This window comes from Chenopodium album, chromosome 7 (genome assembly GCF_948465745.1).
Source record: "Chenopodium album chromosome 7, dcCheAlbu1.1, whole genome shotgun sequence".
Taxonomy (NCBI): domain Eukaryota; kingdom Viridiplantae; phylum Streptophyta; class Magnoliopsida; order Caryophyllales; family Amaranthaceae; genus Chenopodium; species Chenopodium album.
The window spans coordinates 11,623,789-11,648,373 of NC_137840.1; the positions used below are offsets into that span (position 1 = coordinate 11,623,789).

General features: G+C 32.5%; 2 protein-coding genes across 2 annotated transcripts; both read right to left on the reverse strand.

Moving 5' to 3' along the window:
• Positions 1 to 3,275: 3,275 nt before the first annotated feature.
• Positions 3,276 to 4,825, reverse strand: LOC145640000 (uncharacterized). Its single transcript, XM_081691308.1, has 2 exons — positions 3,893 to 4,825; positions 3,276 to 3,728 (listed from the first exon to the last, which is right to left on the reverse strand). Exons 1-2 carry the CDS (start codon positions 4,823 to 4,825, stop codon positions 3,276 to 3,278), a joined length of 1,386 nt encoding a protein of 461 aa, XP_081547434.1.
• A 2,827-nt stretch (positions 4,826 to 7,652) lies between these two features.
• On the reverse strand, positions 7,653 to 17,670 carry LOC145640001 (BAHD acyltransferase DCR-like). The gene is made up of 2 exons (XM_081691309.1): positions 17,084 to 17,670; positions 7,653 to 8,619 (listed from the first exon to the last, which is right to left on the reverse strand). The coding sequence occupies exons 1-2, from the start codon at positions 17,668 to 17,670 to the stop codon at positions 7,938 to 7,940; spliced, it is 1,269 nt and encodes a 422-aa protein (XP_081547435.1). The 3' UTR covers positions 7,653 to 7,937.
• Between the last annotated feature and the right edge of the window lie 6,915 nt (positions 17,671 to 24,585).

Consider the following 24,585-nt stretch of genomic DNA (forward strand, 5'->3'; position numbering starts at 1 on the left):
AGTTTTGCTTCTGGGCAACAATTGTGGTTGTGATAGTTGTCACGGTTATGGTGGCGGTAGATGTATCTTCCATTATATGGAATAGTGGCGGGAAATATAGGAGTTGATATTTTATCCCATCACCACCACCATGGATCGTTTGTCATGGAGGAACTACGGCTTGAGCTAATTTAATTGGGATGGCGTGGCGGGTTAGAAAATCGAACAAGGGAAATTGTTGGTAAACTTTTATAATTGAACATTTAATATTTTTGAAATGAACATTTTTTAATGGACGTAAATGAACAATTTTGTTATTGATTGTAAATGAACAATTATGATTTTATAAGTGAACATTTAATTATGGAGCATTAAAATTAACCTATTGTGTGTGTCACATTTTAATTATTTGATCAATAAATCAAACAACTTTTAAAGAATTTAATTGAAAAATAAGTACTATGTATCTAAAAGTCAATAACATAAAAAATTTAAGATATGTCATTTATAAAAATATTTAAAACTTATATATATATATGCGCAAATGTTCATTTGTATATGCGCAAATGTTCATTTAAAATAAATGTATTTACTTGTTCAATATAAATTGATCATGAATCATAATGAAAATGGACAATTATCAATATGAAAATGAACATTTACATATAATAAAATTAATTTATTTTTTGAAAAGTTAGTAAGCATATATGTGTACTATGGAAGGATGGAGTTTTAATATGTTATTAATGATTTTATATATTTAATGGGTAAGATGTGTAATTACTAATATGAAGTAATTTTATCTTACTATATATTTTTTGAGGAAAGGTTGTCTAACAATAGTTCTAAAAAATTTAATTAGAGTATAAGTATATCTTTTAGTCTATTTTGCCCATTTTACCGTAGGGATTTAAGATATACAAGTATAACTTTTTGTGACCATTGTGAACTGTTTAAATGATCATGTAATTAGTAGAGAATACCTTTTTTTAATGTTTGACAAGAACCTTTTATGCATATTGTTTATGAATATTTAATGACATGGTCATAAACATATAGATGATATAATGTTGAGAATTTAATGAATTACTAGTACTAATATGATGATTTCACATTTTTTAATAATATCTAGCAAACAATACTACTATTGTATGAAATATGACATACAAAATATATAACTTGTTTATACATCAAATATGCTAAAAACAATGTTCTATTTAAAGCAAAAAGAAATTGCTTATATTATAACTCATTTATCAATCTTCTTGATGCCCTTCATTTTTTTTTTTTTCAATACATTTCATTCAAAAAGCATTAGTTGAGGTGTGCATTCCATTTGCAGCTTCCTGATTTGATTTTCTTGTATATCCACAAAACCAATATATATTATAAAGATAAATGGTTTATTATTGGAAAAAAAAGTGTCTAAATTTTAATAATATAAAAGTAATAAAATATGGCGTAGAACATTCAATAACATATAAATGAACATTAAAAGTATGATTATGTACAATTATATACTTAAATTATTTGTCTTCATGTCACAAATCCATTTTTGATTAGGATATTGGATACAAAAAAAAGTGTCTAAATTTTAATAATATAAAAGTAATAAAATATGGCGTAGAACATTCAACAACATATAAATGAACATGAAAAAGTATGATTATGTACAATTATATACTTAAATTATTTGTCTTCATGTCACAAATTCATTTTTGATTAGGGTATTGGATACACACACGCAACAAGTCCATAGTGAATACCTTATATAAGAGTTGTCTACAAGTACGTAATGTTATGGTTTTGCAAATATTAGTACATATGTTCAAAATAAACATATTATTAGAAATGAATGAACATTACATTTTTGAATATGAACATTTCAATGATTATTTGAAAATCAATTTTAAATTATTAAACATTAATTAAGCTCATTTTTTAATCAACAATACGTATATGAACATTATTCATTTTATGAATGAGCATATGTTATCTTTTACAAATTAAATTCAAAAAGAAAATGAACATTCATTAGAAAAAAGAATTCCCACAATAAACTACATTTACATTTCAATCTCAATGAGTTTTGATCAAATTAAACAGAAAATTATTGCAAGTAAGATATGTTTCTAATTTTTTGTGTCGAACACTCTTATAATTTAATAACTCACCACAAATTAATTTATCACAAAATAGAGTACATCATACATAATTTAACTATAATAATAGGAAACCACAATAATTTCACATGCATCATAATTTGATGGCTAGAATTTTCTGGTGAAATGGAAAAATTCAACAAAAATAAATAAATGAGATAGAGAGTGTGATAAATTGATTAGGGCTCAAAGCTTGGATCTGGCCCAAATCTGCCTGAGCATGTTGTTCGGTGTTTGAAGACTACTCTATTGCAGTAGGGGGCTGCTCTATTGCAGTTGAAGGTTGTTGTGTTGCTCCTGCTTGCTGCTGCCGCGCTGCAGATTGCTCCATACTGCCAGCAGCTTGCTGCCGCAGCTCTGCAGTATGGCCCCTGCCCAAGCCGCGGCCAGCAAGCTCTTGTCGCAGGCTGCCTGCGGACTAGTCTGACTGTGGCTGTCCGTGGGCACCTGCAGCTTGCTACTGCTGCGTGGGCTGCTCACGCACCTGCTGTTGGGCATGTGGCACACCACCCTGACCATTTGTAGCCTCCCAAAACCCCATACTCACATCATCAAAATCATACGGCACATCTATATTCATTGGCACAATATTTTCCAGAATAATATTGGACATTATTGGATCAAGAAAAGGAAATACATCTTCAAAGAATTTCACATCACGAGATATAAAAAATTTTCTCGAATCAAGATCAAATAAAATCCAACCTTTCTTCCCAAACGGATACCCAACAAAAACACATTTTCGACTCCGACTTGCAAATTTATCTCCCTTAGCTTCTTGATTGTGAGCAAAACATAGACACCCAAAGGTCCTAATAGTAGTATAGGAAGGTGTAGTTCCAAATAAAATTTCATAGGGAGTTTTGTTATGCAAGATAGAAGAAGGAGTGCGGTTAGTTAAATGAGCCGCAGCAAGAACACTCTCACCCCAAAAAAAAAAGGTAAATTAGCCTGAACTCTCAATGCCCTTGCTACATTCAAAATATGTTTGTGTTTTCTCTCAACCCGACCATTTTGTTGTGGAGTCCCAACCCATGATGTTTGAAATAATATGCCAGCTGCATTAAAGAAATCTCGCAAACAATTAAATTCAGTGCCATTGTCACTTTGAACAATTTTAATTGTTTGTGAAAACTATCTATCAACCATTGGCACAAAAGACATGAACATACGAAATACTTCCGTTGTATCAACAAGCAAATAGATCCAAACAGCACGAGAGTAATCATCAACTATTGTCAAAAAATAACGAGCACCACAAGATGATGCATGTTTATATGAACCCCACAAATCACAATGTATTTTTTCAAATATTCTAGAGGTTTTATTTTCACTCAAAGAAAAACTATCTCTAGGGTGTTTAGCACGAAAACAAACTTCACATGTTTTATTCAAAATACCCTTACAATTATGAACAGGAGGGAGAAGTTTCACAATTCTTTTCGAAGGATGACCCATTCGCTTGTGCCACAGTTCTAACTCTGTCGAAGACTCAGAAATAGCCACATGTTGCACCGTTGCTCGGCCTTCGAAGTAAAACAGTCCATCCCGCCTAACACTCGTTCCAATCAGCTCCCTCGACTGGTCCTGTATAGCACACATATATGAGAGTTAAATTGGACAGTATAATTAGTATCATCGATCAATTGTGATACCGAAATTAAATTGCAACGTAAATCGGGTACAAATAACACATGTTTAAGGACAATATTCGATGACAATTGAACCGAGCCTTCCTTTGTGGCGTTTACAGTTTTGCCATTCGGAAGCCCGACAGGGCAATGTGAGATGTTTCGAGTATCAAAGAGCCATTTGTCAATACTCGTGACATGCCTAAAAGCACCTGTGTCAACAATCCACAAATCATTGTCGAACTCACCATTCAAACGGTCATCGGGAATTTTTGTGTTACCAATGAAACCTGCTATTGCTTTCCAATGGTCGGCTGTGAACATTTGAGAAATACCTCCCACCGACTCGGCATTGTTGGAGCTGGCAGAAGGAGCAGCAGTAGTGGCATTAGCACGAGGCTGGTTGCGGCCTTTTTCACCCGATTGAGGAGTCTTGCCTCGTTTGGAGGGATTCGGCCACCACTTTGGAAAACCCTTCAATTCAAAGCAACCAGAAATTAAGTGACCTTGTTTCTTGCAATATGTGCATAGCAAAGCTGATTTGTCAGATTTGTCATCAGAAACCGTAGCCTTCCCCTTCCCTGTGTTTGTGCGAAGAGCAAATCCCACCGCATCAGGTGGTTTTTTCTCGGTGCTCTGTTTTGCTTGCCGAACCCGTTCATCTTGTACGGCCAATTGATATGCACGATCAAGGGAGGGTAATGGATCCCGAGACAAGATATTAGTTCGAGTTTGTGAGAAATAATCAAACTCGTGAAGCCGAGTATTCTCACGCCTCCTTTCATGCTCTACCCCTGCTGTGCATTTATCACTACATGAACAAGTGATCAGAGGTTCATGATTGTTCAACTCCTCCCAAAGAGATGTCAATTTGCCGAAGTATGTCGCAACAGACATGTCTTTGGACTGTTCGCATTTAGCAATTGCAGATTTCAATTGCTGAATTCTTGGACCATTCACCGTAGCAAAACGCATCTTGAGAGTCTCCCATAAGCGTTTAGCATCTTTGTATTTGGACAGGGTACCTTTAACCTCGGGATCGATTGTGTTCATTAGCCAAGAGATGAGCATGGCATGAATTGTGTTTCAATCGGTCTGAGTACATGGAAGAGACGGTGATGTTATTGTTCCGTCAAGGAACACAAATTTTCGACGAGCCTCCAACGCAGTTTGTATGTCTCCGGCCCACTCATCGTAGTTTTCTCCACGAAGACGAGTCGGGGTAATGAAATCTCCTGGACGGTCGTGAGGACCAAGGTAGTATGGCGATGTAATGTCTATGCGTGGTGGTGGAGGGGGCGGAGTATCGTCACCAGCCATTGCTATGGCGTTTAATATTCTTTTGCTTTTTTTTTTTTTTTTTTTTTTTGGAATTCCTGAGCGACTGATACCATGATAAATTGATTAGGGCTCAAAGCTTGGATCTCTTCTCATTCATCTCAAATCATATATAGTGTACATAAATTCCTAAAATATATTGTCACAAGATATTCTATCAATTATCTTGTGTCAATCAAAGGCTATAAATCAGGAACAAAATATATGATAAATATGAATAATATTCTCCTAATATTCCTCCCAATATTTCCTAACAGAGTGTGTTACTGTGTTTTAAGATGAATTTTTGTTCGAAAGACGACGATCTAAATTATTACACCGTATTCAACAATCAAATTGGGGAAAAAATAGGGTAATCCAAATAGTCATTGAACAATCATATCAAATTACTTCAAACGTTCACTTTCATTCAACAACAATTCACAAAATAATACTACGTAATTACGTAAACAAATTGAAAAACAAGGGAGAAATTGGTACCTTAGCTTAATAACAATCTTGCATTGACAACGAGCTGGTGAAGGACAAAATGAATATAGGCAATTTCTGGGAGTAATGTACAGCACTTTATTTTTTGAAAAGAGAGAATATGGGAAAATAGCAAGGAAACTGATATGCGAATGCCGAGCAATATGAAACGTGTCGTTTTGAGTGGGGGGTGTTGGTACATTTCCCTACTCTAGAGTGTAGGAATAAATAATTACTAGCCCAATCCAATTCATGATTAGTTACTTGTTCATGAGGCCCATAAAATGGGCCTCTAACTTGCTTAACCCAATACTATTGTTTGTGATCTCATATGATCCATTCTAGTGGGATTTGGAATATTTGACTAGCCCAAAAATCATTGATCATAGTCTAGCAACAGATAATGAAGACCCAAAAGAACAAACTTATTATCTCCATAAATAGTGATTATTGATATATCTAGTAATTGCACTTATCGAAGACAGAACTCCTTCAGTCGGCGCCGAGGGAACTACTAGCACGGAGGTGGGAGGGGAAGGCGTGGCTGGTGGGCTACAGGCAGCCGGCGATGGAGGTAGGAGGGGTGGTTGACGGGTTGTTTTGGTTGGGATTTTAATTTTTTAAAATTATTTTTAAAAAAATAAATTAAATTATTATTAAGTGAAATATTGAGCCCACGTAACGGAACCTTAACAGATTCCGTTAAATGGTAGCAATATATAACAAATTGTGATTTAGGTGGTAGCAAAGTAAAACAACTATTTTTTCCGGTAGCAAATGTGCATCGTTCGTGGTGTTTTTCTTGGTAGCAAATGTCAAAAGTTTTTAAAAAAATTCTAAGTATTTTGTTGGAGTAAATCAACTTGTTTTTGTGCTACAAAGTTTGCATTTAAATAGATAGCAAATCACTTGTAAGAGCATCAACACTCGTGGTATAATTTTATACCACGGTGTAAAAACTTATCAAACTTGCAATTTTTCACTACATTGGTGGTATAAAAGTATACCATTTGATGGTATATAACATCTCATGGTAAACATTTGTTTCGATCCCCATGAAACATGAACCAACCAGGTCACGCCATGTGGTCTAGTTATAATGTATCTTTTATTTTTATTTTATTTTTTTCAATTGCGTTTTAAGAAAAAATTATAAAGTTAAAAATTATGAAAATATTACCATTGTTCATAATTTTTCAAGATCTACACATAGACACCCATATTGATTTAGTTTTATATATTTTTTCGAATTCGCTTTTACTACATAAATTGCTTATGTTATTTAAATCACTTTACAAACATTAAATTAATTAGTTATTTCGAATAATAAAATGAAATATAATTATAATTAAATTAAGTGTATTATTAATAAAAATAGGAGACAGAAAGTGTGGTAGCAAACTTTTTTTATACCATGGGTGGGATGATTTTTGGAGAAAGTATATTATATTGTGGTATAGATAATGTGGAGGAGTGAGACTGTGGTAGAGAGAGAGGGATGATATAAATTTTATACCTTGAGTAATGATGGTCTTATGGCTACTTTTGTTTATCAACAATATTTATGTTTCCCAATGCACTGAACTCTTGTCAGTGATTAAAAAAAAAATATTTATTTAATTTGGTAACTGGTTGGGTGTCATTTAATGAAGTGTCACTTTAATTTATTAAATTAATTAAATATAAAAATTTAACATTTTATTTAATAGAGTGTCACTTTAATAATTAAAAGATAATATTTTATATTTAATAAATTTAAAGTGGAAAGCATCATTCGCCACTTACGTGTCATTTAAATTATTTATTTCTAAAAAAAATTAATAATCTCGTATTTAATTGGCTACCACTTAAATTTATCCTACGTGGTGCGCTGAAAAAATCAAATCCTACGTTACTCTCTAAAAACTCGGAATAAACCTCCCATATATAGATATATATAAGGCTCTGCTTCGGAGTCCACCCTGAGGCTTGGAGTTCTTTTTGCAAGTCCACACAAGGCACAAATCCGAGGTCCAAAAGGAGCCCGTCAAGGCCCATACATATATCATCATTTTGTTTCTAAAACAATAACCAATCAATCAAATGCATAAAATTAACATAAACTTTTCTGAAAATGAAATTGATTTTTTAATTGTTTACATCATACAATATTTTGTTTGTTTTCCAACCTTTCTCCCTTCCAGCACAAATAAATCATGCATAATCTTAAAAAAAAAAAAAAAAAAAAAAAAAACATAAAATAAGTTTTTTCAACATAAATAAGAAATCGAATGATATAATTGTCACTAGCAAATTTATCATACTCTTGCAAGGTGTAAGCTAGCCTAACCCGATCTTGTAAATATGATGTTTGGATATTTTACGGTGAAGATACAACAGCCATGAACTCGCTGTTAGATTCAAGAGCTCTCATGTAAGCACTTGATAAACATATCTCGACATCTACACTTCCTCTGCCTTCGAATCCCGGGTAAACAGTAATATTTCCATCGTACTTATTTGCATACCCACTGCGAACTGCAATAGGTTTCCCAAGTCCTGAAAACTCATTCCCATATATGTTAAATCGAGGCGAGCTTCCTACTTGTACTGAGTTGCCTTCATCCTTCTTCAGAAACAGGTCAAATCTAGCTACGAAAGGAGACTTGAACCACAAATCTGCAAAATCATTTGCAGTTTTGTTGGCATGATCAACCACTGACTGGTGCACCAGTGATGCAGTCCACCCTAAGTTGTGTTTGCACAATTCTCCAACTGTTGTGGTTGATGTTAGTAATTTTAGTGAGTTGCCGAAGTATTCTTCGGGCAACGGCGGGTTGAACCTACTCCTGGTATTAGCAGCTAACCTGCAGTGGGTTTGCTGGTCTGGTTTCAATCCTTTCGGTTGTATAATAGATTTCCAGAGAAATGCTGCGAGAGCTTGGAAGGATGAAATCGCGGTATTGTTGTTGCTTATTTCTTGATTAGCCCTTGCCTTAAGTTTTGCTATTGCTTCTGATGAGAAATGAAAGAATTTCTCTTCAAATGGAGGTGGATTAAACCTATAGCGAAAAAAAAAGTTATAAATAACTAACAATTTTTGTCTAAATGTGTATAGGAAAACAAGAATTTTAAATAAATTGGAGTAATGACTTATGTAGGAATTCCAAAATATGATCATTTTAAATTTTTTTTTTTGGCTATGGTGATTTCCTTTACACAAACTTTTAAAAAAATCGGGTGTACAATAATTATTGTACATTCATTATAAAGATAGTCTAAAGTAATTAAAAGTTACCCCTGAAATGAATAAAAATTACCCTAATATGCATAAAAGTAACCCAATACAAATAAAAATTATCTTCTTTTTACTAAAGAATCACATTTTAAATGATTAAAATTCAATTAGTAATTGAATGTAATTAAATTACCTTTATAAAAATTTTCTTTTGTTTATTTATATAAAATTGTATTATGTTTAAAGTTATCCAAAAAAAGCCAAAAAGTTACCCTTAAGTAGCTAAAACTTATACTGCTCGATGTACACTAATATTAGTGTAAACCGGGTGCATAAATTTTTTTTTTCTTTTTTTCAAGTAATTAAAGTTAGATTTGTGTATGACAAAGTTGTTTAACATTACTAGCTAGCATTAATGCAACCTGTATCTAGATAGTAATATTCGAATGGACATAAGGTCAAAGTTTTCCTTAGACACGATTAGATACTTTAAGGGGCCGTTTGGTTGGGGTTAATAATCAAAGGGAATCGGAATGAACTGATATCATTCCCTTTGTTGTTGTTTGTTTGTCACTTTTTTTTATTCTCTTTACTCATTTTTATTTTTGAGTTCACCCATTTTTAGTCTACATTGATTCCCCACCCCCCTAGACTTTCCCATTCCCTTTCCTTAGCCACCATACCCACCACCGTTGTACTTTCCGGAACTAGCCCAACCACCTCGCCACGGACCTAGTCCCCACCGCCTGACTCGCCGCACTTCCCCCACAACTCGCCGGAGCCCGCGCACCTCCCCCACCTCTCCCCTCGAAAACTCCTCCCCTCCCCGGAAAAACTTCCACCACCACGCAAAAACCCTATAAAACACCATCCCTCCCCTTAAAAACGCCGGCCGACCTTCCCCCCACCCTCGAAACCCTAGCGGCTAGGGTTTCGAGGGTGGGGGGAAGGTCGGCCGGCGTTTTTAAGGGGAGGGATGGTGTTTTCTAGGGTTTTTGCGTGGTGGTGGAAGTTTTTTCCAGGGAGGTTAGGGGCTGCGAAGGGTGGGGGAGGTGCGCCCAGGGCTGCCGATTCCCGTCGACGTTGTGGCTGGGCGGTGGGGTGGCTCCTGGTGGCTGGAAAAGTGAAGAAAGGGGATGTGTGGTGGTGGTGGTGATTCCCTTTGTTTATTGAAAACCAAACAACACAGTACTTGGAAAGGGTTTCATTCCATTCTCCTACATTCCCTTTGTTCATTCCATTCCGATTCCCCCGCGCGAACCAAACGGCCCCTAAATGTGTTTAATTGAAAATAATGAAAGTTTGCAACCCCATTCAAGAAAAAAAAAAATAAATAAACTAGGCTTTGGCATGGGTGATGCTTCGGATTACTAAAAATTTGTAAGTTTGATCAACTTAAATTTAGAATATTAATGGTTAACAATATATATAAGCGAATAAAAATATAATAGTAAATTTAAGATTAATAGGTGCTAATTAATTTTTATTTAATTTACTTACATAATAGAATGATATAACTGAAGTTAAAACATATTATACTTTGTATAATTACTTGATTGGCATTAAGTATAGTAAATTAGTATCCAAAGAATCAATAACTATCGGTCCCTGTGAATTTATCTTATTTTTGCTGAACTAAAATTATTTTTTATTGAACTAAAATTATTTTTACTGAAGTTAAATTATTTTTACTAACCTTAAACTATTTTTACTAAATTAAAAATAATTTTATTGCGCTGATATTATTTATACAGATTTTCTATTATATTTCTTCTTTAAGGGTACTAGTTTTTACTAAACTAAAATGCAAACTATTGGGTGCGTCCACCCGCACCCAATTAAGGGTTTGTGCATCCAAAGACCCGAAGACGACGATAACGATGACGATTTAAACCTTAGATTTGAAGCAGCGACTGGTCTGTGGAGTTCCTAGGTCATGCATTTGGTTGAAGGTGGTGTTTGGGCTGCGATTTTGGTTGGAAGTGGTGAGATTATGGGCGGTGATTTTGGTTGGAGGTGGTGCGATTTTGTTGAAGGTGCAATTGGGGGAGTGCAGCGGTGGTGGTGTGATGGTGTATTTTGGAGGTGCGATTTTGGGAGTGCATTTAGGTGTGATGGTGCAATTTTGGAGGTGCAATTAGGCAACAGTATTGGTGGTGTGATGGTGGCTATTGGGCGGCAGTTGGGGAGCAGCGGTGGTACGGTGGTGTGATTGTGGCGGGTTGGGCGGCAAATAGGGAGCAACAGTGGTGGTTCGATGGCGATAGTTACAGGAATGTTTAGACACCCAAAATTTGAAACATATAAAGGATGAGAGGAAGAGGTAAAAGAGGAGAGGAGAAAGTAAGAGAGGAAAAGAGGGAAAGCTTGTACTTGTATAGTACATCAGCTAATACAAGTAATATATCAGCCAATTGATATTTCGTATCAGTTAACATTAAAGACATTAATAAAAACATATCATCCAACAAAAATGAATATATCAGCCAACAAAAGATATATATCAGCTAACAAGAGGAGTATATCAGCCAACAAAAGGATGAAATCAGCAAATAAAAGCAACAGGTAAGCCAACAAAATAAACATATCAGCTAATAAAATGAAACATAAGCCAACAATTGAAATATATATATCAGCCAACACAAGGAATATGTTAGCCAACACAAAAATCATATTAGCCAACAAATGGAACATATCAGCCATCACATGAAACATATCAGCCAACGAGTAAAATATATTAGTCAAGCCTCCCGCACCAAACAATTCGTGCGTCTATAAGCATGCAATACCTTCTCAAACTAAAATTAATTTTACTACATTAAAATTATATCTATTAAACTAAACTTATTTTTACTAAATAAAATTATTTTTAATTTACTAATATTTTTTTTTAAGGTGAAGTGAACAAGGTCTTAGTGTGTGATTAATGTTTTACAAATTATAGAGTAAATTGTAAATCAATGTACAATTTTTTGGAGTTATATTCTATAGCAAACTAGCTTTTTGGCCCGTTCAATGCACGGGTTATTACTTGGGGTTAATTATATGAAATAATTGCTTTATTTCTAAAACTTAAAGGAAAAAAAGACTGAGGGTGGTAAAACTGTGAAAGAAGATGAAGAAATTTATTTAGATATATATACATGAAGATTGTGAAATATGAAAAAGATATATTAGTTTAAATTATATTTAAAGTCTAGGAGATGAAAAGATTATTTTTATTATAATTCATATGTTTATGTAATAAGTACTAATTAATTGAACTTTATTTTATTATGGTGGAAATGGAACACTTCATTTTCTTACTTCAATATAAATATTAAGGGAGGTGACATGTAGTGTTATATGGGGTATTGAGTGACTTATGATGCCATGTGTCATATAAAAAAATTGTGGTTTGTGTTTTTAAATAATAAGTATAGATTAAATACAAAAGTTACATATATGAAGAGTTTTAGGGTGATGAATGATGACACGTAAGGTGACACATAATGCTTATATGACGCCAAATCATTTGGTATTAATAGTTATACATGCTGGTAGCATATTGTCCCTTTGACTTTTAACAATATTGTAGATATTAGGATGTTGATTACTACCTCCGAATCATATATATTATATGAAACTTTGGGGTATTATTTGTGAGATATAAAAAATTCCAAAGTTGCATATAATATGATCCGGAGGTAGTATTAAATTAAGTATATGCAAGCTATCACCTTTTCTAATTTGTTGTGTAAGTAGACAAGGGAGAGGATGTGGGCCATTATTAAAGTTTCAAAATAAATATATAGCCTTCTTCTTCTTCTTCTTAAAAAAAAAAAAAAAAGAGGGTTAAAAGTCGGTGTTTCTTAGAATTCGGGTTGGGTAGAATTATAAAATAGGGCCTCATTTGGTTTGATGTAAAACACTTTTAATGAATAACTGGTCGCTCGGACAATAATGTTTTAGGTCAGTAAAAATTAATTACTCTGTACTTTAATTAAACTATACTTTGGCCTAGTCTGTCACCCAGTAAATAATTTTTATTTTTTTTTATTTTTTTTTAAAGATAAGTGCTTATCAAGTACTGTAGTAAGTTGTTTGTACAAGCTGAATTAACTATCAGATTAATCTTTTCCATTAACATGTGTACGATAAATGATAAATCATATCTTTATAATTTTGATGTAAGTATATACTACAATATATGACTCTATAACTACAATTTTATGAACTGATGCACAAAAAGGAAAAACAAATTAATAATTACTTTCTTACAAATTAAATTATTGTGCAATTATTAAGCAATTACATTTAAAATTAATTAAATAGGGTGGTTATACATATGAAAAGTTTTTCAATTAAACTAAACATTAATGCATTGAGATTAGACCAATGAAGAGTTTTTCCAAGAATATAAACATTACAACAATTCGATTGTGTGGCAAGTTTGGAATATGACGTGGTAGAATAACACAGAGAAAAGTGACACATGGTGATATGACATTCCTTGCCTTAGAGTTTTATTATAATTAGTCTTTTGGCCCATGTAATGTACGCGTTGTTCATAGAAAATTACATTTAGGCACCGTTCACCTCACCTTTTTTTTTTTTTTTTGCTTAACTGAAATTATGTTTACTGAAATAAAATTATATTTGTTGAATTTAAATTATTTTTACTGAACTTAAATTAATTTTACCAAACTGAAATTATTTTTGCTGAACTGAAATTATTTTTACTGATTTTCTGTTATAATTCTTCTTTAAGAAAACTAAATTTTACTGAACTGAACTTATTTTTATTGAACTGGAATTATTTTAATCGAACTGAAATTATTTTTAATTAACTAAAATTAATTTTACTGAATTAAACTTATTTTTACTTAAATGAAATTATTTTTACTTAATACAAGTATTATTTTTTTAAGGTGAAGTGAACAGGGTCTTAGAGATGAGCTAGTGAAGAAATACTAATAAATCATTATGGGTGTAATTTGTAACCAAAAACATGATTAAATATATTAATTTGGGACTTTAATTCAAAATGAGACTGGAAAAAAAGAAAATGGAGGGCCCAAAATTAAAGAGAGAAAATGAAAAAGTTGAATCAAAGAGGGAAGATTAATTTATTTATTTTATCTACAAGAAAGAGGAGAGATAGAGATGTAGAGTTTAATGAAAGAGTTAAGAAAAATAGTGTACAAAAAAAATATAAGACAACATGTGGCACATTGGGTTAGGGAAAAAAAAAAAGATAAAAAGATGTATTTCATTCGTCCAATAATATAGTTCTTGTAGACACCTAAAAATGTCTCCCCAAAACCAAACCTGATGATGAACAACCTTTCACCGCCATTATTGGTCGGGTTAAGTATTTAATCTTTGGAGTGCTTAAATCCACATTAAATCCCAATACATTTCATAAACAAACCCAATTCTTAGCCCATTTCCCCAAACCATAGCTTATTTTCCACTTTTCGTGCCTTTAAACCCAAAATAATTCATTTCGTGTCATTTAAAATCACATTTCGTGTCCTTTTTATAAAAATGTTTATTCTAATTTATTTTGGTCCATAATCTGGGTCCAATGATTTAATAATTGGATGGGGCTTTAAAAGAGATTTCCAACGATATATTATAAGCTCAAATCCGAGTTATAACGAATAAGTTATGGCCAAAATACTGAACTGAGCCCAAACCGAACCTAAGCCCACCTTACCTACGACCCAATGATCATGTGGAGGGTCCAAATTATTTAATCCCATTCCTAAACCAATTAGGATTAATTAGAAGTCTCTATAAGTTTCTAAAAGATCTTAATTATTCTTTTTGAAAAGATAAGATTAAAGAGTTTGAAATTGAATAAAACTTTTCTTTTTGAAAGTCCTATTTCTATCCGAATTGAAAGTTGTTCAAAGATAGTCAGATATGATTTTCTTGCCTCATAATTTTTATCCAAATTTTAGATGGTTGGATAGCCCTTGAAATAATCTTTCCAATGATATATTATAATATCAATTCCGAGCTATAACGGAAAAGATATGAATGAAATATCAAACTCTATCCAAAACTGACACCGTCCCACTATTTCGGCCATATCTTTTATTCTACAAAATATTTTAATCTCTTCTCCCTCTTTAGCCTAAACACTAGCCTCCCTATTCTTTCATTCCTTCCTTAAGCACTCCAAGGAGTCCATACAATACCTGAAGTTCTATACTTTAATCAAGGCGTGAAAGGTATAATTAACTGAGGGTTCGGACCAAATCAACTCTACATTTATTTAATTTAATTTCCATTTGATTTATATTTTTAATTGAAGTTACTAACAATTTATTCATGATATAGTAATTTAAAGGAACGCGCGGAATGTGAGTAATTAATTAATTTAATTACTCTTATTTTATTTTAATATAGCTAGTATCATGATTAGGTTTATTATTATTTGATTTGACCAACGCTATTATTGTTAAAACTTTCCAATATTAATTTTGATTTTACTATATTTATTGATCACCATATTGCATGTTTAAAGGGAATATGTAATTGAAAATCACACCTAATAAAATAATTTGGACAACCGGTTTAAGTTCCTTTTTAATCTTATTGTTTAATCAAGTGATCACAAATATTTTAGAATTATGTGTTGCATTAATATTCAACCAATTTATCCTAATAATAGTTTGGAGCAAATTGAATATTTTAATAGTATGCCTTTGAGATCGCAGGAATCACTTTTCACTATAAGAATTGAGTAGAGGCCAAAACGGGCGAATGTGACTCCATGACTCACTTCGTACCATCATCCCCGATCCTCCTTTCGTGGTTCCGAACCATATGGAGTTAGTAATCTCATGGATTATGAATGGGGTGTAACCTTCACGGGTCAATCGTTGTTGTCAATCGTTGTCTCTTTATCGTGGTTGCCTTTTTATGATCCGTGAACAAGTTCCTTAAAAATTTATTGGCGGCTCCCTACTTTCCTTGTCCCTAATCGTATATGTCAATTCCCACTTCCTATGAGTTCCAAGCATATTCACACATGCTTTAACATAGCGCACTTCAAACGACGCCTACAGTTCATGTTTTCCTATTTATGAGATTCAAAATAATGTTCATGTATGTTTCTATTTTGGATATTATGTAAAGACTATTATACCCTCACTATTTTAACTTTATTCATTGTACTATCTAATTTACCCTTAAATTATGCACATGCTTTGTATTTTTGCCACTTTCTCTCTCTAACTTATGTCTATGATTGTACATCTCACTTTTATTAATGTACTTTATCTACTTTTTCCTCCTATTTCTTAAATACTGTGAAAAAACACAAACATGAACTATATTATAGGACGAAGAGAGTAAGAGGATATAGATTTGTATTTTTTCCAATTGAGTTTTTAAATACAAAGTATAGATATACTCCCTCCATTTTTAAATACTTGCTCCATTTATCCATGCGCGGAGTTTTAGGAGAAATTAAAGAGAGTAATAAAATATAGAGAGATAAATTGGAGGAGAGAAAATATAAAAGTAATAAAAATTGGGTCCCACTAGTTAAGAGAAATGAATTAAATAAAGTTTTCCAAATAAGGTAATGGAGCAAGTATTTAAAAACGGTTATAAAAGAAGAGTGGAACAATTATTTAAAAATGCATAGATTTTTTCATGCTTTTGTTGTCCTTCTTCCTATGCGTTACACTCCCATTGTCCCACACTTTTATTAATGTAATTTTTCCACTTTTTCTTCCTATTTCTTGAATACCGTGAAAAAACACAAACAAAAACTATATTATAAGATGAAAAGAGCAAGAGGATAGAGATTTGTATTTTTCCAATTGAGTTTTTATATACAAAGCATATTACAGATGTGTTATTATTCAGCATAGATTTACTTTTCTTGACTTTCTTGTCTATCTTCCGATGCGTCACACTCCCATTGTCCCACACACCCCAAACAAAATCTTTGATAGTTTGATACTACGGAGTATCAATTTATGGTCCAATTCACATTCACCAAGCTGTCATTAAATTTACCCTTTTTTACTATATCTCCTGACCCTATCAATATTCATAATTTATACATGTACGTAAGAAAAAAATATATACAAGTAGTCATATAAATACATGTCCGTAAAATTATTATTGCAATTAATAACAAAAAAGATATACTTATTAGATATCTGGAGGGTCCAAGTCGATATGGTGCATGATTTGTGAAATTTTCTAAATAAACGTGAAAACGTTACAGTATTAGAAGAACGAAGGAAATATTATAGCAGGAGGAGATAGAGGACACTTACTCATGAATGAATTCGTTACGATTGACAAATGGGAGAAAAGTGTCTTTATAGCCATAACCTTCAGGAAGCCAACGATCATGGATAGGCCAACGAGATATACTAATATTTTGCTCATTAGCGCGATGAATTTCGGACCATACGTTCCAAAAATGCCAATAAGAAGTTCCGTCAACAATAGCATGATTCATAGAACAACCAATGAATATCCCATCAATCAATTCCGTAACTTGAATCGATAATAAAGGCCTTGTATGGCCGTCGAAATTGAGTTCCCCATCGCTAAAATCAAAGAATGACCTTATCACGGAAGGTATGTTTGGTGTAACAATATCCGATATTGTTACATCTAATTTAGCATGGACAAATCGGACACCCGGGCCCTTATTACAATCGACGAAGACCAACATACGATGTTGGTCTTGGTCGATGATGGACTCAAATTGGCCAGCAAGTGGATAGAAATGAACAAGAGTAAGAGCAAGAGAGTTTTTTAGGCTTTCTAAGAGATTTTCAATGAAAAATGGGTCGTCATTTTTTGGTTTAGTAAAAAGAAGACCCTTTTGATTGTAATGGCAAGAAAGAAACATTAAATCCACTGGAGATAAGTAATAAGGTTTCTTAGCCTCTTTATTTTCATACTTGGGCTTAACGAAACACTCTTAAATTTGGATTAGTAGTGGAGGAGATTCCATTTCTTTTTTTTTTTTTTTTTTTTTTTTTCTATACACAACAAGTAAGCTTCTTTTGCTGAGTTTTTGTTACGGAGTATGAAGTTTATATGGAAGTGACAAACAATTTATGTCTCACCCGCGCAATTATTGGTGCAACATTTATGAAAAGTCTATGTTGTCCCTACATACAACACCATTAGAGATTTGACACATTAACAAAAATGGAAGAAAATTAGGAGTCAAATAAATTGAATTTAATGGAACTTGTGTCTTTTATTTTAACCAATAGAAACATGATAAATTAGAGTTGTATGTAGGGACCACTTACAACAATTGTATGTGTAGCCTTTACCGTCCCACATGGCCACATTGCATTGTCAAATTTCAAAACTATTTAATTACTCAAAATTAAAGGACATAAATGAGAACCAAATCCATTGAAAACTGATTACAGTATTTGAAATAGAAAAGTGACCCGAATCGTATTTAAATGCACCCAAAACTGAAGCGATCGAAATAATTTTAAACCATATAAGAATCGTTCCCGTTTATGAACCAAACTAGTTTTAAACTAAAATTAAATAGAATTAAACCAAAAAATGACCAAACCATTTTTAACCCGAACCATTCTAATCCAAAACCGTTTTGAGTCGTGTTAAAATCCGTTTAAACAAAAATTGTATCAAACTGTAACCCGTTTTCGCCGAAATGTTTACAAACCGTATTGCTTATAAACCGAATAATTTATAAACCAAACCGCTTATAAACCGAATTCTTTTCAAACCAATTACAATAATAAATTGATATAAACAAACTAAAGTTACTAATCCATAACTTTGTACTAACTAAGATGGCTAATAAGCGCGCCATAACTAGCCTTATTTGGTAATGTTTTTCATTTGTTCGTAACATTATCAGGGAATATATATAAACAAATATTTTTAAGGGTTAAATAATTTGAACACTATAATAAATAGTTTTTTTTTTTTTTTAAAAAAAAAGGAATTACTTCCTCTTTTTTTTTTTTTTTTTTATTTGCGCCACTTGCAAATGCGCGGAGTTTTAGGAGAATAAATTTGGTATAATATACGGAATAATAATGTGAGTGGATAAATAATTTATCATGATTAAAGTAATGTGGAGATTTAAACTGTGATGCTCATATTGATATTGGGGCTGCTACCGGGCTAAGGGTTGTTATTAGGGGTGAGCAGGGGACGTTGCTTGCTACTGCAGTACGCACGGAGAGTGCAGGGTGGAGTGCTGAAGTTGCTGAAGCTGATGCCTGCAGATATGGGCTCCTTCTTGCTCGTACATTGGGCTTTACAAAGGTGCTTCTTTAAAGTGATGCAGAGAATCGAGAATGTGGTGCGAGCAATCAGATTGAAGTGGGTTTTTCTCCTATTTTCCTGACTGATAATATTCGTAGTTTGGCTCCCTATTTTATTAGTGTTTATTCTTTTTCTCATGTCAAGCGTACGGCTAATATTCTATCACATAATGTAACACGTTGAGATGCAAGAGGTAGTAATGAGTTAGTCTTGTTAAGTCCTTTTCCCCAAAACTCGATTACTTTGCGGTGGAAATTGATCTCATTTAATGAAAATCGCAGCTTGGTTTCAATAAAAAATAGAGATGGCGGCAATAAACTTTGTACGGAGTACATATTAATGTAAATGCACATTTTAAAAGAGTATAACTAATAGCACACTATTTATAAGAGTAATCTTATACAAGGTATAGGTATATATATATATATATATATATATATATATATATATATATATATATATATATATATATATATATATATAAAACATTACTCTAAAAAAATTGATAAACCTTGTTTAACATATAAATTTAAACAAATACTAACATTTTGAATTAACTAGTTGTGGCAATGGTGGTGATAATTGTCCGTAAATTATATATATGGTCGTATTGTTACATATTTATTATGTTTGTGAAGTGTTTGAATTGTGTATGCATTTAAATTATTACAGCCAATGTAAAAGGAAAACATTGAAACCTAGAAAAGCAAAGGGACTTCTCCAGTTATTGTTTGGGAAGCGTTTAAACTGTATGAATTTAAATTATTATGATTAAAAGTAATTAGATTTACAATTTATGCTAAATTTTCAATAATTTTATGTGTTGTTCAAACTAACAATTCTTGTAAAATTTTAGGTCTGATAACACTCACCGATTTCATAAAAATAATCATATAAAAAACAAGTAACCTATATCATCCAATAGTTATTATGTGTACCATGGTGTACCTAGAAATAGGTCCACCACAACTATACTTTTGAACATTTAGTAAAAAAAATTTGAACACATTACAAAAAAAAAAATGAAAATTAGTTTTAAAATATGAACATGTCACAAAAAATGAACATAAATTTACAATTTTATATGTTCATATTTTATAAAGAAATGTTCATTTTCTATACAGTAAATGTTCAATTTATATTACAAAACTATTGAATTTTTACGAGTCAGACAAACTTCTTTCAAAAAATTGATTTTTACCATATAGTGTTATATTTAATATACTACATGTTCAAAATTTGTAGATGTGTTTACTAAATATTCAAAATTTGTGATTGTTCAGATTTTTTTTACTAAATGTTCAAAATTTTCGATTGTTTAGAATTTTTTACTAAATGTTCAAAAGTATACGCGTGATGCAATCTGATTGTTTTGATTTTTTTTTTTTACTAAATGTTTAAAATTGTTTATTGTTTAGATTTTTTTTACTAAATATTCAAAAGTATATGTGTGATGCATTGTGATTGTTCATATTTTTTTACTAAATGTTCAAAAGTTGCAATGTTCAGATTTTTTTTACTAAATGTTCAAACATTACAATTGTTCAAATTGTTTTACTCACTGGTCAAAAGTATAGACGTGGTGCACATAAAAATTTGCGTATATCATCATATTAGAAAGAAGTAACCTAAAGCATGCTAAGTTCGATTTTTTGCTAATACAAAATAAAATTTTCCTTAACACAATTCACTTTTTAGTTAAATAAACTAATGTTAGTTAATAATAAAGTCAATTCAAGTTAGCTTCCCCCTTATCCTTTTATCATTTGTCTTAAAAAAAAAATTTCTATCTCTTCTTCCCTCATTATTGTTGTGTACCCTTTATTTTAATTTCCTAACCCAATTGCGCTATTTTCCTTAAGTGATCTTTCTCTCTCTATTTCTAATTACCCTAATTTTCTTGAGTCATCTTCTTAAGTGACCTCTCTCTCTCTCTCTCTCATATTTTAGTAAGCCTTTTTCTAAGCTAATTGTATTTTTTTTTAAAAGCTAATTGCCCTAATTTTCTTAAGTGATTCTTCTTTTTTTATTTTTTTTATTTTTATTTTTTAAAAAAAATATTTTAGGGAAGTGATTCTTCTATTTTCATTTAAAGTTAATTCCCTTTTTTTTCTTTCTTTTTTTTTTTTTTTTTTTTTTTTTTTTTTTTTTTTTTTGAGATGTTACTTAATTGCTCTCTCATCCCACCAGCAAAGCTAATTGATCCTATTTCCATAATTATTTTTTCATGAGTGATATCTCACTCTTTTTCTCTCTTAAGATAATTGCAACGATTTCTCTAGTGATCTTTCTTGTGTGGTCTCATTTTCTCTCTTGAATTTTTGTAAGCTCTTTTCCTAGGCTACTTGCCCTAAATTTCTTAGGTGATCTTTCTTAGGTGGTCTCTCTCCCTCACTCTTTATTTCCCTCCCTTTTCTAAGCTAATTGCCCTAATTTCTCTTAAGCTATTTGCCCCGATTTTCTAAATTAATTCTTAAGTGACTTTTCTTAAGTGATCTTTCTTTTCTTTAGTTATCTTTCTTCTTGAGTGATTTTTATTCTTAAGTGATCATTATAAGTTGTCACTCTCCCACTTAAGGGATCTTTTGTATGTGATCTCTCTCTCTCTCTCTCTCTCTTAAGTGATTATTCATCAGAAATAAGCTTAAGAAAATGTAATTAGTCTAAATGGTCCAACATTTTAGTAATTCTTTTCCTAAGCTAATTGCTTTGAATTTCTTAAGTGATCTCTCTCTCTCTCTCTCTCTCCCGCAATTTAGTAAGCATTTTCTTAAGCTAATTGTGTTTTTGTAAGCTAATTGCCCTGATTTTTTAAGTAATCTTTCTTAAGTAATCTCTCTCTTTCTTTTCTAAGCTAATTGTCATGATTTTCTTAATGTTATATTTCTTAATTGGTCTCCCTCTCACTTTTTTTCTTCAAAGCCAATTGACCCGCTTTTATAAAGTGGGCTCTTTTTTTTCCCCTTAAGCTAATTGCCATGTTTTTTCTTAAGTGATATTCGTTGTGTGGTCCTCTCTCTCTCTCTCTCTCTCTCTCCCCCTTACTAAGCCTTTTTCCTAGGTAAAAAGAGTTTTCTTAAGCTAATTGCCCTAACTTATGTGATATCTCTTAAGTGATTTTTCTCTTTCCTAATCTAATTTCCTTGATTGCCCTAATTTCTTTAGTGATGTTTTTAAAATGATCTCTTGATTTTCTTGTTCCTTTTTTTTTAATTGATCCTTCTTCTAAAGCGATATTTCATTTCTCTAGTGATCTTTCTTCTACAACGATATCTCTCTTCTTAAGTGATCTTTCTTCTTCAGTTATCTTTCTTAAGCGAACTCTCTCTAGCAGTTAGGAAGTATTAAAAGTATTATCTTTTGTTTTGCAGATATTATAAGTATATCCAAATTGTTTTTATGGTTTTGTTGATATTATAAAGTCAATTCATGTTAGCTTGCCCCTTATTCTACGGTTATTGTGTTTTCTTAAGTTAATTGGGTTTTCTTAAGCATTTTGATAAACTTTTTCCTAAGCTAATTGTGCTTTTATAAGTTGATTGCCCTTTTTGCTTCTTCTTAAGTGGTCTTTTCTCTTCAAAGCTAATTGTCCTAGCTAATTTTCTTAAGTGATTTTTCTTAATTGGTCTCTCTCTCTCTCCCCCCCCCCCTCCTATACTAATTGACCTGATCTTCTTAAGAGAATAGAGATCTTTCTTAAGTGATCTCTTTCTCCTAAGCTAATCGTCTTTATTTTCTTAAGTGATCTTTCATAAGTAGTCTCTATCTCTACCTCGCACGCATTCTAGTAAGCCTATTTCCTAAAATAATAGCCCTGATGTTTTTATTGATCTTTTATAAGTGGTATTTCTCTCTCTCCTAAGCTAATTGTCTTGATCTTTCTTAAGTGGTCTTTCTCTCTCTTATGTTAATTGCCCTGGTTTTCTTATTGTCCTGATTTTCTTAAATGATCTTTCTTAAGTGTTTTCTTGATTTTCTTAAGTGATCTTCTAAAGTAATCTCTATCTCTCTCTCTCTCTCCCTATCCTAAAATAATTACCTTTGTTTTCCTTGATTTTCTTAAGTGTGTGGTCAATTGATTTTCTTAAGTGATCTTTCTTTTCTTAAGTGACCTGTCTTCTTAAGCGATCTTTCTTAAGTGACCTTTTAAAAGTGATATTTCATTTTGAGTTATATTTCTTTCTTCTTGAGTGGTCTCTCTCTCTCTCTCTCTCTCTCTCTCTCTCTCTCTCTCATTTAGTATCTCTTTCCTAAGCTAATTTCTTTGGTTTTCTTAAGTGTTGATCTTTTTTAAGTAGCCCCTCTCTTTTTGTTAAGTAATCTTTCTAAAGTGGCCTATTTCAAATGATTTTTCGTAAACGGTCTTTCTATTTTTCTCTTGCTCTGTTTCTTTCTCAATTGATGTTTCGTAAGTGGTCTTTGTCTCAAGTGATCTTTCATAAGATATAACCTTCAGAAAATGTAATTGATCTGTCGTAAGTGGTCCTGTCTCTGGCTTTTTCTTGGTGACTGCTTTGATTATGTTAAGTAGTTAAATGCTGTAATGACATGACAATAACCTTTGTTTTGTTTGTTACCAATGTCAAACTGGTACAACTGTAGATTAAACCCAAAACCATTTAACCAAATCTCGTAAAACAGAAATGATATCACACATAACAATATTCTAAAATACAATTAAAACTGAGAGACTATCATGAACTCCTATCTAAATTATAAAACATAATGAATTCTAAATCCCCATTATTAAGTATCTTTTTCAAATCAAAGTTAGAAACCAATCCCATATTCAAACTGAATGAAACAATTATACGTTTATACTAACAAATAGTTGAAATTGTTAAACTGAAAAATCCATTATAAACCAATCCCATATATATAACAGTGCGTTTCTGGTGTGGCTGGCCACACGGTGCGGCAAGGTGCCATATCAGTAACCCCTCTAGTAACCCCACTTAAGTAACCCCTCTAGTAACCTTCCAGACAAAGTAACCCTTGACTGACTTAATAACTCCTGACCAAGTAACCCCTCTAGTAACCTCCCAGACAAAGTAACCCTTGACTGACTTAGTAACCCCTGACCATGTAACCCCTAACTGACCAAGTAACCCCTAGTAACCCCCGACCTAGTAACCCCTAACTGACCAAGTAACCCCTAGTAACCCCTAACTGACCAAGTAACCCCTAGTAACCCCCGACCTAGTAAGCCCTAGTAACCCCTAACCGACCTAGTAACTCCTAACCTAGTAACCCCTAGTAACCCCCTAACCGACCTAGTAACCCCTAACCTAGTAACCCCAAGTAACCCTTAGTAACCCCCGATCGACCTAGTAACCCCGACCTAGTAACCCTTGACCAACCTAGTAACCCCTAACCGACCTAGTAACCCTTAGTAACGACCCCTACCTAGTAACCCTTGATCACACAAATCACTGCCTCACACCACCACCCCACGCCACTAGCCGCCCCAGCCCCAAACACCACACCACTAGCCAGCCCC